Source organism: Neophocaena asiaeorientalis, unplaced genomic scaffold, assembly GCF_003031525.2.
Source record: "Neophocaena asiaeorientalis asiaeorientalis breed wild unplaced genomic scaffold, Neophocaena_asiaeorientalis_V1.1 scaffold299, whole genome shotgun sequence".
NCBI lineage: Eukaryota > Metazoa > Chordata > Mammalia > Artiodactyla > Phocoenidae > Neophocaena > Neophocaena asiaeorientalis.
The window spans coordinates 1,681,064-1,696,911 of NW_020172626.1; the positions used below are offsets into that span (position 1 = coordinate 1,681,064).

General features: G+C 43.8%; 1 protein-coding gene across 3 annotated transcripts in view; it reads left to right on the forward strand.

Annotated features, from left to right (window-relative positions):
* The window catches only part of SULF1 (sulfatase 1), a 70,328-nt gene that overhangs the window by 43,379 nt on the left and 11,101 nt on the right, over nt 1-15,848 (forward strand). For all 3 annotated transcript variants that reach the window (XM_024739011.1, XM_024739010.1, XM_024739009.1), the window contains exons 10-15: nt 8,018-8,234; nt 10,453-10,705; nt 12,234-12,330; nt 12,764-12,858; nt 13,171-13,236; nt 14,192-14,364. In XM_024739011.1, the coding sequence (XP_024594779.1) occupies nt 8,018-8,234; nt 10,453-10,705; nt 12,234-12,330; nt 12,764-12,858; nt 13,171-13,236; nt 14,192-14,364 (901 nt within the window). The remainder of the gene's footprint in view (nt 1-8,017; nt 8,235-10,452; nt 10,706-12,233; nt 12,331-12,763; nt 12,859-13,170; nt 13,237-14,191; nt 14,365-15,848) is intronic.

Sequence of the window (15,848 nt, forward strand, 5' to 3'; positions counted from 1 at the left end):
TGCTTCTCGTCCTCTAACCCAAGTGAACGGCCTTCCTTCAAAGGCAGCACCATCTTGTTTTGGTCTGACCTTCTGTGTGGTGTAGAGGAAAAATCAGCACCATTAGCCCCATTCCTTTCACTCCTACTCCCCAAAGAAACAGTGCACCTCCCCTCACCAGACCCCCGTGCCTGGTCACCGAAGGATGGTTTGGGGTCAACGTGGATGCAGGAAGTGGAGTAAATAGGAAAGAAGAATGTGAAGTTCAAAGGTTTGGCTTAGAATACTGACATCCACTACCTTTCGGTTGTGTGTTCTTGGACAAAAAGCTTAATTTCTCCTGAGTCTTGGGTTTTCTAGCTCAAGAAAGAAACTTGATCTCTGTCTTTGGAGGAGGAAGTGATATTATATATGTAAAGCGCTAGATAAGCTGTAAAGCATGTGCAACTATTGGATGTTGGGTGTTACTATTGTTCCAGGCCATCTGACCTGTTGTTTTCATTCCTGTGAAGCCAACAGGCAGTTAAAATGGGCCAGGATCCCAGACAGTTGGCATCACTTCACCACGTGAACAAAACAACCAGCAGGGACTAATTAAGACAGCAGGGACATATGCGTTTGCATTACTTCCATGTTCCTGAATTAATACGAGGCTGAACGTGAATTCCCACCACCCTCTCAGCTGGCGTTGCACCCCCAAGGGTATTTACGTACACACTACACACACACACACACACACACACACACATACACACGTATGTGTGCATGTATGCACACATGCACCCACTCATGTACAAACTCAACTTCTGTCTGAAGACTCTGGCTCAACAGAGAACAGAGATCAGTGACGCTCAGTTCTGTCTGCACATTGGAATCACCTGGGGAGCTTTCGCAATCACTGACGTACAGCCTCGCTGCAGACCAGTCAGATGAACATGTCCACAGGTGAGGCCAAGGCATCTGTATTTTTTAACAAAGTTACAAACCACAGACCCGGAATCTGAGGATGTCAAAGTTGGAAGGAGGCTTAGAAATCTTCTAGTCAAATGATATTCTTTTCCTAATAAGGAAATTTAGATCCAGAAAACTTAAGCCACAAACCCAGTGTCAAAACCTGCATCTCTTCACTTCATGTTCAATCTTTTCTTCCCCAGAACATGCTACCTCTGCAAAAATAGAAGACAGTAGATTTTTCTCTTTGAAATTGTAAATGGCATTTGCTACCCTGAAGCCCTCACAGCATCTTGGGTAGCACTTCTCAACCATGACCTCACATTAGAATCACTTAGGCGGCTTTGGAAATGCCCATGTTCGAATCCCAACCCAGACACATTAAATCAGAATCTCTGAGGATGGGACCCAGGTGGCAGTGGTTTTTTTTTTTCAAGCTCTTGGATGATTCCTATGAGCAGGCAAGATGGAGAACCATTCATGTTGGGTGAACATGATTGGGTTCGTCTTTCCTCTTCCAGGTACAGATATTGACTCCTTAAATAGGAATTACATAAATGAGAAATTCCTGGGCATTCCATTTTGAAGTACATTTTATATACTCTCTGTCATTTAAGAGGAAAAAGCAACTTGTTTTCTTTTTATAAAGCAAGTGTCATATCCTTCTGTAAAGTTGTTGAATTCCAGCATCTTTGTAATTTAGTTTGCCTTTCTACTATTGTATCAGTACAAAATAAAAAATCTGTTGAAATTCTAAAAGGACCCCAGCATCAAGCAAAGTAAATTAGAATGTAGCACGTTGAGTGTAAGCTGGTTCAGCTCCAAGATCTATGTCGTCATCCCGAAATTATCCCTCTGACCAGAGATCCCTGAGACCCTTTGTGACCAGCTACAAAGCAGGAATAAAAAGACATTTGCCAGTAAGTTCTGGCTAGAATTGTTAGTGCGCCAGAAATGGGCTGCCTGTTTCCAGAAACCCACTGAGCCCTAGTTAAGATCACGGGATGGCTTGTAACCATCCACTGACCCACCTCTCCCTGCCCTGGCTCTCCTGGTTCCAGAGAAGCTGGCCAGAAAGTTTGCGCCCCCAGTGCTTTGCTCTGGCTGAACTCTCATTTGCACTGGAGCCCAGTGTGGAAGGCAAGCCTCCTCCTAGCTTCAGCCTGCACTGAAGGATGTGTCTGAACAGTTGGGCATCTACCTAGATGCTCGGCTTCTTTGCATTTTTCAAAGTACAAATCGCAGGGTTAAACATCAAACCTTATTTCATAATGTTCCAAACAAGTCAGAAACAGACAAACGTTAAGGACAGACACTTTCTCCATCAACTACATAATGTGGCCCCACCTTATTTAATTTTTACTCTCATTTCCCAATATGCCCGCCCTGTCTCGTAAACGTAACATTCTCACCTGCATGTAGGTTGTCACCTCTGTCTTCCCAGGTGCCATTCCCTCAACCTCACACTGTGCCCCAAACCACTCTCGTTTCGTATCGGTGTCCTCATCCATTGGGATTGCATCCTGGGTCCACTGCTTGCTTGGTATGTGACCGTGGGCAAGTTGCTTAACCTAACTCTGCCTCAGTTTCATCTGTAAAATGGGCGTAATAATAGTACCTGCCTCCGGGAGTTACTGTAAAGATTATAGGAGTTACATATGTCAAGCAGCTGGAGTAGTCCTTGGCACATAGCAAGCACTCAGCAAATACTAGCTATTGATGGTTGGCCAAGGTCAGTTCACCAGTTTTACTTTCCCTCATTCACAAGAACCATACTTCTTCCAGCATTCCAACACTGACTTTTACAAATGGTTATTCATAAAATCTAAAGGAGGAAACATTTTCTCTCTCTTCTGCTTTTCCCTCTCCCCTTTCCCCTCCCCAATCCCATCTTACCCCATCTCAGAGAAAGCAGGAGATAAATCTCAGCACAAGCAACTCTATTTCATATTTGTGAGAAAGTTTGACAAGAGCTTGAGTTAGTAGCGATTTGAACAAGGATGCTTATGTGGTCTTATATTCCCCAGCGTTGAGATGAAAATTCTTTTTTTAATTGAAGCATAATTGACATATAACATTATATTAGTTTCAGGTGTACAACTTAATGATTCGATATTTGCATATATTGTGACGTGATTGCCACACTAAATCTAGTTACCATCCATCACCGCACAGTTAAAATTTTTTTTAAATTTTTTTTTATTGTGGTAAAAGTCACATAATATAAAACATACTATTTTAACCATATTTAACTGTACAGTTCAGTGGCACTAAGTACATTCACATTGTTGTACAACTCTCACCATCATCCATCTCCCGAATTTTTCACCTTCCTAAACTGAAACTCTGTCCCCATTAAACACTAACTCCCCATTCCCCCTCCCCACCACCAACCCACCCCGAAGAAGTCCCTGGAATGCATTTTTAAGGTTAACTTAATATATGTCCTGCAAACAGATGGTACCTTCTTTTTTCTTCCCCCTGTGCTATACAGTAGGCCCTCACCAGCCATCTACTTCATACATAGTAGCGTACATAGGTCAATCCCAAATATTTTTTCCTTGTGATGAGAACTTTTAAGATTTATTCTCTTAGCAACTTTTAAATGTGCAGTAGAGTGTTATGAACTGTAGTCACCATGCTGTACATTACACTCCCGGGGACTTATTTATTTTATTACTGGAAATTTGTACCTTTTGACCCCCTTCACCCATTCTGCCCACCCTCACCCTAGATGAAAATTCCAAACACATGTCCACATGCAGGTTACTGCTTTCCATGATGCTGGCACTGGCTTAAAGGATAATCAGGTTATCAGAAAACTACTGTATTGTGGTTGCATCTCAGAGAATATGATTTGACCCGAATTAGGACCAAATCCATGTAGTAAGACGTATAATAAGAGAAAACTAATGTGCGTGTGTGCCTGTGTGTAAAATTAAGCTTTCATTGCAGTGTATCTTCGAACAAGTTGTAGCCAAAGTTTTTTTCTTCCTCGTGAAAACGGGTATAAGTAGGTCTAAATAAGAATACAGAACATTCCTAATCAATCTGAGAAATATATACAGTTCAAAACGTAGAAACTCTAATGATCCCCTAGTGGTCACTTCCAGAAAGGGAAGTAACCAAAGTTCTATCACCATCTCCTACTATGCTGAGCATTTTACATGGAACATTTTACACCTGAAAACTCTTCTAAAAAACAGGTATTGTGCCCGTTGTAAACATGAGTTTCAGACAGGAAAGTAACTTGACCGAAGTCGCACAGTTGGAGGGTGACGCTCGCAGTCTCCCCACTAAATCCTAATTACTACATTTAAGACAGTTTACAGCCAGGGAACAGTACCTTGCCCAAGGACTGGGTAGCCTTATTAAAGGTCAATTCTAATAGTCGTCCTCTGGCTTCGTGGAGTGCATCTTTTCCTCAGAGCTCTGAAAACACTCAGCAATGTGTTCTCATGACATATCCTTAAAGCCAGGAGGAGCAAGTATTGTTTCACCAGATGTGGAATCTGGAAGAACAAAGAGATTCTGCAGTTTGCTCAAGGCCATAGAGTTAGCAGCAAAGGAAGATTAAAACTGAGGTCTTCAGATCCCTAACCCAATACTTATCTCCATTTAAAAATGGCTGCCTCTCATCAAGTTTACATTAGATCAAATTCTTTAAATAATAAACTGTGTGTAACAATCATGAATAAGAATAATAGCAGCTGCCTTTGTCGATGGCCTGCCGTGTGCTAGGTTCTTCCTATGTGTTATCTCTAGTACTCATATGACCCTGCAGAAACTTAGAGTGTGTAGCTGAGTTGCCCCAGGCCCCATAGCAATGTGATAAAGCTGATAATTCAAATCCAGCCTTCTCTGGCTTGAAAGTCCAGACTTTCCCACTAAGCGACATCAATATGGGTATGAAATGCCCCTCCCAAGTCCCAGGCAGAATGTAGGTGATATTCACTACTACAAAACCCTACTCCAATAAATGAATTATGGTAGCACTTTAGGTTATTGTGAACATAAAATGAATAAATCTTTACATAAAGCACTCTACACCAGTACCTTATATCGAGTAAGAGTTTAATAGGTGATGACAATGTGACATTTCTCATTAGGTTGGATTCCACCCAAGCAGCTGCACACATGATTCCTTGAACCAAAATAGCCAACCTTCTCTTCTTCATCAGGTGTGATTTACCTTAAGTTACATAGAATCCATCAAAAACACTAAGACATAATTGTTAAATGGAGTGATTCAACGCTGAGCTAACTCCAGGGAACGATTCAGGAGTAAGAGACTTGGTCCTTGCCCTTCATCCCAAGTTTCAGTGTAGTTGGAAAGGCTAAAATGGAATAATAATAACTTTGGAATTATTGAAATAGTTTTATCGAGCGCCTCGCCCACAGTAGATGTACAGAAATACTTGCGGAATAAATGTGCGCTAAATTATCAGCACAGACTCATACGTCAGAGAGGCAGGAGGAGGATTGAGATGGTGTCCCAGAGATCAGAAAAGGAATTTGCAGGAGTGAGTGGTTGGAGAAGATGGGCAAAACTGGATCTGACCATTAACTGATTTTACCGATAAAGTCCAAAAACAAGATGAAAGCGAGGCAGCGTGCCATCTGTATTTCGGGAGGGCGCTGACTTAACGAAGCTCATTTCTGAGGTTGATTCCACGTCGCATTAGCCTCGCCCGAGCTCAGGCTCTCATCTGACTCTGGCAACTCTTCTGCAATGCAAAGTCATCTCATTATTTAGAGCCTGTAAATGGCTTGCAGCGTGTTTCAGAGCAATTCTTTTTTTTTTTTTAACATCTTTATTGGGGTATAATTGCTTTACAATGGTGTGTTAGTTTCTGCTTTATAACAAAGTGAATCAGTTATACATATAAATATGTTCCCATATCTCTTCCCTCTTGCGTCTCCCTCCCTCCCACCCTCCCTATCCCACCCCTCTAGCTGGTCACAAAGCACCGAGCTGATCTCCCTGTGCTATGCGGCTGCTTCCCACTAGCTATCTGCCTTACGTTTGGTAGTGTATATATGTCCATGCAATTCTTTTCAAAGTTCTCTTTCTCCGCCTCCCTCTATAAACTCTCTAAGTAAGATGACCATTTAGTTGCCACTATTTCCAGGTTCGATTGCTCAGCCATAAAAACTGTCATGATATCGGACACTAAGATGACTGTGGCCAGTGTGTGGTAATTATATTTCATTAAAATTCCTAGTATGCTTGCCGGTGAGAAGGTTTTCAAAGCCTCTAGATAATTACTCTATCTAATAGGGTCTATGACTTGTTCAGAGAGTCCGTGGTATAGAAAATAATTGGCTTTTTTGTCAGCGGCTCCTGTTTCATACAAGAATGTGTGCGGGTACATGTATGTATGTGGTGTTTGTGGGTATATGTGTGTGTGCGTGTGTGTACACGTGCATGCATATATGTATGTCTATTTGAGTTTGTATGATACATCATCCATGCCAAGGACCATGCCAGACCTTACGTGTGGTTAAATTCAACTCTTCAGGAAAGAAACACACTTTCTCTTCATCTCTATCCCATAGAAATCAACAAGGAGTTTGGCTAATGGGAAAATGCAGGTTGTAATCCAAATAGGCTAAGTCACTAAAAATTTTGCCTATATTTTTGTGTTCTACAGGAATCTACTTGTCCCTTCAGCTCTTACAGGGCAAAAAAGAAAAAAGAAAAATTTTAATGCACTGTGGTTATAAAACTAAGGAAGGTTTTCTGGGCTTCCCTGGTGGCGCAGTGGTTGAGCGTCCACCTGCCGATGCAGGGGACACGGGTTTGTGCCCCGGTCCGGGAAGATCCCACACGCCGCGGAGCGGCTGGGCCCGTGAGCCATGGCCGCTGAGCCTGCGCATCCGGAGCCTGTGCTCCGCAACGGGAGAGGCCACAACAGTGAGAGGCCCACGTACCACAAAAAAAAAAAAAAAAAAGAAAATATATAACTGGCACAACAAACGCATAATTTTACAAATACTTTTGCTTTGGCCACAGTTTAGAAACGTGTCTGTTGAAAGAAAAGAAGTATCGATAAAAATTTTACACAGGTGACACTCATACATGGAAGGGAAAAAAAAGACACAAGTTTGATAATACTACAGTGTAGCATGTTGTAACAAACACAATCAATTTAAAATAAAAGTCATTGTTCTTCCTATTTGCCAGATTAACATTTTAGGGAGGGAGAAAGGGGAAAATGAAAAGTAAAAGGAAGGTTATTAGATCTTTAAGTCAGTTATAGAGGATCACATGAAATCACCCCCAGGCAAAGCTCTGTTATTGCAGCCAGGTTTGATACTCACGAAACAGGGTGGGGGGCACTGAGACCCGATCCTGGGGCCTACTCATCCGGAAGTTAGCCTGCAAGCTCTGTGGCTGTCTTGAGACAAAGCTCGAACTAGAAAACCCAGGCCCAGATCCTCACGCGTGTCGCCGAGGAGGTGAACCTTTGCCTCTTTAGGGAGCAGCTTCTTCTCCTGGCTGTGCGCTGTTTGTAGAAGGATAAGAAAAAGCACAGAGAAAGCCTGGCACATCTGCTAATGTCTGGGCTGTATGAGCTTCGCCTTGCCCCGTGATGGACTCAGATTAAACTCATCTCTGTCTTCCTCATGTGCCACTCTTCCCGGGCTCGCAATTAGAAAATTCAAGGACAGAGAACAAAACAGCCACGTTTGTTTTTCCAGAAAAAGAAGGGTCTGGTGAAAACAGCCCTGACAGCTGTGCTCTGTGGCTTGGTGTGTTAAGTAAGGGCTTTTACGTGTTTCATTCAAGGCTCTGTTTAGACTGGATGCTGAGGATTTATATATCAATTTTTGGGCTCTGGTGTCATTGAGGTAGCTCTGATTTCCCATGACTTTGTGGTCATCTGTATTTGCCTGCAGTGAAGGAAATACCTAAGAGAACAGGAGTCAACGTAGTCCAGGGTCACTGAAAAGCTGGCCTTTTGTCCTTGGCTCTTTTTAAGGGTGCCGCCAGGGTTCCAAAAACAAAAGCAGCAGTCTTTAATCAGGAACACCTGACTCGGGATGGGGGATGGGTAACTTGCTCTCACGTTGGCTTTTGCAGAAGTGGCGGTGTGTCGAGGACGCGTCTGGCAAGCTTCGGATTCACAAGTGCAAGGGGTCTGGTGACCTGCTTGCCGTCCGGCACAGCACGAGGCCCCTCTTCTCTCGCAGCTTCCACGACAATGACAAAGAGTGCAATTGTGGAGATGCCGGTTATCGGGCCGGCAGAAGCCAGAGAAAGAGTCAGAGGCAGTACCTAAGGAACCAGGGGACCCCGAGTAAGCCATTCGCCGTGACCCTCTCAGTGGCAGCCCAAGGCCTTTGGGAATGGATGTTAGGGAGACAAAAACGTCTTGATCCATCTACATGTTAGATATTATCAATGCACAGGTTTGGGGCTAAAAGCAAATAATAGTTCTGTTTACAATATGAAAGCCGAGGTCATTTGAAATTTTGCTTTGTGAATATTAAGCTTAGGATGAAAATATATTCAGTAAAAGCAGCAGACACAAAACATGCACACTTAAAGAAGGAAGAGAAAAATCCGAGGTTTCAGTGCTTGTGCATTTAACTAACAGGAGAAGCATAAATGCTTTTTTAAACGGCATAAATGCTTTTTTAAACGGCATATCTGTTTTAGGATGATATATGTTTCTAATTCCTCTTATTGACTGGCGGGGTCAAACTAGCCGAATTCAGCATGAGAAGCAGTGCCTAGCATCTTCATAAAAACTCTTCTCAGGCAGCTGTCAGATTCCTAGGAAGCGGCACCTTCCATAAAAGAGCGAGAGTCTAGTGCCATCTAGTGGCTTAATGTGAAAAGTGACTTATTTCTATGATAACGCCTTTCTGAACTGACCAGGGAATCAAATCATTCACTAGGGTGCAATGGAAGCTCTTAGAACAGGCTTTTTTATCCTGGCCTTCACAGATGAACTTTATAGGATCATGAGCCTCTAGCATTTTATCCAAAATTTTAAGTATATTCTATGTGTATATATGCACATGTTTCTGAATGTCTGTAACTTTCAACAAAATATTAAAGGAATCAATAACCCCAGAGGCTGAAAATCATTGACTTTGGAGATTTTCCTCCTGAGAGAAAATGCCAGGTTTAATAATTCACACAAAGATTTCAAATGGGAAAACGACAAGGGACAGGACCCCTGACCCTCTCCCTTAACAGAAGCCATCTCCAGTGTCCAGCTTGGAGGTGGGGGAAGCCTCTTTTCTCTCAAGAAGTTCAGTTGTCGCTCCCCAGGCACTGACCATAAAACACACTGACTTTTCCGTGTGGAGCACAAGCTCAAGAAGTCTGGGGCCACTTTTTCAAGCCACGTGGAGTATTGTGTGTTCGAGAACGGGAGTGAATGCTCTTCTTTTGCGTAATGATGGAATTCGTGAGCGCTCTCAGTGATCCAGTGCACAGGGGCGTTTCCTCTGAGAGCTGCACCCTGCAGAGAACGAAATGATTCTGAGCTCACAGCCAATGTGCTCCCTTTCTTCCTGCTTTCGCAGCGGGCTGGACACATAAGGCCACTGAGTGGCCCCGCCCCGGCCCCCCCGCAGAGCCTGAGTGCATCTGATCAGCGGGGAGCGGTGTGTGCATGTTAAAGCTCTTATCTAGCCCACAGTGAGCCTTGACAGTGGTCTCTGGTGACCAGAGAGCACATTCATCTCCCCCTGGCGTTACTGTCCATCGGCCAGGCATTTAGTCAGTTGGCCGATGAAAGCATTTGCAAAATTTAATTTTTCTTAGAGCAATCTTCTATTATTTGTGCAAATAGAAAGTGTCTGGAGCATTCACCTTTTTGAGAAAGCAGCCCAGTGTCGTGGGAAGACTGTAATCTTTAGAATCTGATCGGTTGTAGTCTGAGATCCCACAACTATTGGCTGCGTCACCTGGCAAATTATGTAACCAAAGCATCAGTTTTCTCATCATAATATAAAGATGATAACAAATTCATGAGCCCGTTTTGACCATCTGATAGATTTTTTAATGTGAGGATTTATTGTCATAATTCCTGTCTTTCATGATTGTGCATTAGAGATAAGGACGATAGGAATAATATATAGCAAAAGCTCATTATAGTCATTACTATTAATAGTTTTATTATTAAAAGCTTATTATAGTCATTACTATTACTGATAGCTTTATCCGAACTGCTTTGTAGTTCACTTTGAAAACTTGATGTAGAAGTTCACAGCCTGCCCTAAGGGGAAAGGGTCTTAGAGATCACCTGGATCTACCCCCTCACTTGAGGGATGAAAGGCCTGAGACCCAGAGAAACACACCATCCAACACAGTGCTCTGCACTTGCAAAGCCAGGACCATGGCCTGCCTCTTCCGGTGTGCATTCCCCTGGGCCGGCCACTGCACCATGATGCGCCCCTCAGCAATGCCTTCCCCAAATGCTCACCAAGCCTGGCGATCATCTTCTTCCCTCCTAAACTACACCTGGCCATCCGTGTTAACCTGTCTTCCCTTATTTCCAGAGTACAAGCCCAGATTTGTCCATACCCGGCAGACACGCTCCTTGTCAGTCGAATTTGAAGGCGAAATATATGACATAAACCTGGAAGAAGAAGAACTGCAAGTCCTGCGACCACGAAACATTGCCAAGCGTCACGATGAAGGTCGCCAAGGGCCCAGAGGCCGCCAGGCCACCAGCGGCGGTGATGGGGACGCGATGCTGGCCGACAGCGGCAATGCCGTGGGCCTGCCCGCCACTGTCCGAGTGACGCACAAGTAGGAAGGCTTTGTGTTCACGGGGATTGAGTTCAAAGTCATCCCTCTGTATCATATGATTTTGCCCCTTTACAAAAAGCGATATCACTCAGCAGTACGGTGTTCCTAGAGCTGGCCGATGTGACACGTTCCTGGGGGTTAAAGAAGCAACAAGGAGTCCAAACAGTCATAGATTTGGACGTTTGCTTTGGGTCCGTTTCACATGAAGGCTGATCAACTGGGCGTTTAGCCAGAGTGATGCCGTCACATCTTGACTCAGCAGGAGTGGAATTCTGCCCCGAAGCAGTTACCTTTGTGGAGTCTAGAAAACACATGGAAAACATTACCGGGGCTGGAAAGGCTCTCGGTGCTGCATGGGCACTGCGGCTCAGAGCAGTTACAGTGTTAGACTCTCAGAAATGAAACACAGCCCAAGGGAGGACTCTGGGTCCCGGAGAAGCTTCCAGAAAGATGGCGTGGGTTGAGGATGGATATGAGATGCAGAAACACCTGACCTCTCCAGATCCCAGGGAGTCACAGAGATGGGGAGGGAGGAGATTCCCCTCGGCTTTAACCGACTGCCCTGGGTCTTCAGTTCCTTCCAAAATCTGTGTGCTCTCTTGATAGAGACATCTTTTCTTTCTGAATTTATTAGCAAGATCTTTTGTTTTCTCTTTCATTTCATCACTTTAGGGAGGTGGGGTGCTGTGAGCCCTGCCAGCATCTTTATCTCTGGGACGGGTCTCCTGGTGCCCGCAGTGGTTATGGTTCCAGAGGCTCAAAGATTGAGACCCGGGTTTGTTTCTCATTCAGTGTTGATTTGCTCCCCCATCCCACCTGCTGTCCGTCCCTGGGGCTGCTTCTTTGCTTCAAACTTAATGGGACACCTCAGACAGGCTCTTTGTAACACAATGAGTGGGATGAATAACCACCTTCTATCTCTGTATTTCTTCACATCAACCATTTCCGTTACAACTGTGAGAACATTTTTTTTCCTACAGTATTTGGTGGGGCTTTCAAAAATGGAGGTTTTTTTTGGGGGGGGGTGATATTTGTTCATGGGGGCGTGAATATTGAATGTTGCCTTGATCTTTGTGATGAATGACATCTCTCTGATACCATCCTCTGTCCTCACCAGTAGCCAGGAAGCATTCCCACTTATCCTTGTCTGTAGCTCAGCTCCAGGTAACTGCTTGCATCCAGATTAAACAGTTAGAGCAGCGGTCCCCAACCTTTCTGGCACCAGGAACCGGTTTCATGGAAGACAATTTTTCTACATGGGCGGGGAGGGAGCAGGGGATGGTCTAGGCGGTATTGCGAGCGATGGGAAGAGATGGGGAGAGGCAGATTCAGCTTCACTCTCTTGCCCACCGTGCACCTCCTGCTGTGCCACCCAGATCCTGATAGGCCACGGACCACTCCTGGTCCATGGCCTGGGGGTTGGGGACCTCTGGTATAGAGGGTAATGAAGTTCGCTTGGCTATTTTTAATTGCTTTTTCATATTAGAATAGAAACCTGCTTCTAATGTTGTTTGCTTGGTTTTTGCAGATGCTTTATTCTTCCAAATGATACAATCCATTGTGAGAGAGAACTTTATCAATCAGCCAGAGCCTGGAAGGACCACAAGGCATACATTGATAAAGAGGTGAGCCATGGCCATGTACTTGGAAGGTATATTCCAAAAGCGCACTCCACCTGCCAGCCCTGCTGTGTACACTCACCTTTTTGATAATTATGTGAAGAGTAGAAGAACAAGCTGCTTCTGCTTCTCCAGTGATACAGCGATATTCCTGTCTGAAAACAAAATAGAAGGTGAAAAAAGCATGACCTCTTGAAATCTCTGTGAGCAAAACGATTCAGTTATAAAAGAGGCAGCTGTGTTAATGTTTATTATAACACATCGTTGGAATATAGAGATAGACATACTCTATGCCCAGCTTGTTTCCAAATTAATTATCACCTCAGATGAAGAGCTGTAACTGTGTAGCTGTAAACACGGAAAATAGGGTGGAAAGAAAGACGCTTTGTATAGAAAATGTTGATCTTAAAATGCCGCGGTTGACATGCGTGTTTTCCAGATTGAGGCTTTGCAAGATAAAATTAAGAATTTAAGAGAGGTGAGAGGACATCTAAAGAGAAGGAAACCTGAGGAGTGTGGCTGCAGTAAACAGAGGTGGGTGTGTGTCCATCCATGGTCTCATTTTCACACAAGCTGCAGTGACGCACAGTAGGCTTGTTTCTCTCTTTTACCAATAGAAAGCTTAATAAATTGATATCATATATTGTAATGATCTAAACCATGTATGTCAAATTAAACACGTCATAAACCTAAGCAGAAGCTTAAAAAAAAAGTCCCATTTACTTAAAAGATTGTTACATGCAACAAAATAACTGCCTGCCTTGTATTTTTCTTCCATTATATAAATCAACTGTTTGATCAAATGCACAATTATGAAGACTCACTTTTCAACCTTCTTGCCTGCAGCTATTACAACAAAGAGAAAGGTGTGAAAAAGCAAGAGAAATTAAAGAGCCACCTTCACCCATTCAAGTAAGTAACTGTTTTTGCCACATTTGCTGGGAGTGAAGAACTTTTTGCAGGGCCTTTCTGAAAGGCTGCTGGGACTCCTGTGTTCCAAGTGGTGCTGCTTAAGAAAAGTAGACACAACTGGGAGGGCATTAGCTCAAGAAGTTGAAAACAAGCACACGTCTTGCCAAGGGACCATGGCAATCGATATTTTTGGAATCCCAGGAGGGAGTATCATTTGAAGTTCTGCTCTAATTGCGTGTGTGCTCTCTGCTGGCGTATCGGCTGGTATCTAGATTGTACTCCATGCACTGCTTTCTGTGGACAGTGATTAGGAGATGTGGACTCGCTGAATTAGGTCTGTGTGTTCTGTAGAGCAGCACGCAATTGTGTTGAATTCTATAAGTTGGAAGAAAAAGACATCTTCTTAAAATAATCGTAAAATGTGCGTGTAAAGGGAATTTAATATTTGAGCCTCAACAAAATTTGAGCCCTTCATGGAAAGATCAAGATAATAAAAAAAGGTTTTTTTTAATTCTTTCCAAGCCTATTTTGTAGGATTTGTCCAGAGAATTTTAGAAACCTAATTCAAGTCATCTAATCCGACCAATCATTGACTTCGTGGCTGATAGATACCGGGCCACCAGGAAGTTAAGTCACTTGCCCAAAGGGCATGGCCAACAGGATCTACTGATTCACATTGACATTTATTTCCATCAATGTTTGCATGTCAATAGGAAGAAAATGTCAATCCTGTTAAGATTCAGTAAAATTCTAAGAGCGTCACTTCATGAGTTTGTCTTCAATATGGCTTACATTTTGTGTTTCGAGGCCCTCTGGAAAAGTAAGGCCATCCATTATTGTGTGTCTACTGTCTTATGCTTAAATATAAATATGTGTGTGCGATTCATAGCAACAATCCTATTTTTACTTGAGAAAGGGCTTTCTGATCATTAAAAAGTCCCTTATATTGGAACAGAGAAGCCGCTCAAGAAGTAGACAGCAAACTGCAGCTTTTCAAGGAGAACCGCAGGAGGAAGAAAGAGAGGAAGGAGAAGAAACGGCAGCGGAAGGGTGAGGAGTGCAGCCTTCCTGGCCTCACCTGCTTCACGCATGACAACAACCACTGGCAGACGGCGCCGTTCTGGAACCGTGAGTTGCCCCATCTAACCGCCACTTCCTGCCGCCGTCCCGACAGCCAGCAGCTCGTGCCCAGTCACTTAGACTAGGAATTCAGCAGCTCGAAACCAGGACTCTAGAAAGATTCTAGATTAAAGCATCATATCATTGTCTATACTGACAACTGGAATCATTGTGCCCAAAGTTACGTTTTTCTTTAGAAATTTTTATTTTGACGTTTTGTTTGAAAATGCCCAGCTCTCCGTGGGTTTTTCTCCTGACGATATTTCACGGAGTACCCAGCCCCTGACCGACTTCCGGCCCAGCAAGACTGCTTTGCCACTAAGGAACTAAATAAATGGATGAACGGTTTTGTCCCCAGTGTATTTCATTTCTGCTTTATTTCAAGTGCATGGAGACTTGCACTTGAAGTCCAGGTCAGTGTTTCTCAAACTGGGATTTGGAGACTCCCAGGAAACCAGAGACCATCCTTGGGGAGACCTAGGGCCTATTTGTGATCATTTTTGTTTCTCTTTCCGTTTTGGTGCATCTTGATTTCAGGGTCTCTGTTTGCAGTTATGTTTACATAATGTTTACATACTCGAGGCTGAGTGAACTCTTAAAGGCCTAGCTTTAACTTTGAATGTGGGGATCTGAGGGTCACAGAGCTTGCTGGCGATCTGTTCTCCATCAGGCTCTGGGCCGAGCACGGGAGACACACGATGAGCGAGACACACCTCCTTCTCTGCCCCCAAGACACTTATATTCCGAGAGCGGTAAAGAAAGAAAGTAAATAAAATCAATAAAATAATTACAAGTTGTAATAATGCTGTGAAGGAAACAGTGATCAAAGTTTTTCAAAGGGTCCCTTTTAGAGAGGGTAGGGATAAAGGGCCTTTCTGAAGAGGTGAAATTGAAGCTGAAACCTGAGGCGTGGAGAGAAGGAATCATGTGAACAGGGGTTGGGGGTGCAGCACCCCAGGCAGAGGGAGTAGCAGAAGCTTTCATTGGACCTCTCTTTCCCGTACTTTCTACAAGTCAACCAGTGGACCTCTGCGTGGTACAAAAGATGTTCATGGTAACAGTCCATCTCATGTTCAAGTGTTGTAGAGAGTCTGCAAGATCACAAATTTTGTCATCCTTAAATCCACTGAGCGGCGCTCAAGCCTCCTCCAAACCCATCCACACTGCAGAATCCCCTCTCTTTCCAGGCACCATTTGTGCCACGCGACCATCTGACATTCAGAGCAAGCTAAGGCACTGGGTCCCTCTTTTTATTAAGGAACCATTTTTTCCCTCTTTAAAAAAAATTACAACAACCATAAATAGGAGTTCCGATACTTTCCTTCCCGTTCTCTACTCAGTCACCCTGTTTTGGAGACAGTGCCCCACAGAGCTAAGGGGACAGCAAACGAAAGACCCTGAAACCTCACCTCCGCCTTCAGCCTATCATCACCCTCCGAGGTTGCCATTGTTGTTTTGCATCTTCACCTAATCTCACAGCAAATTTGTACAGA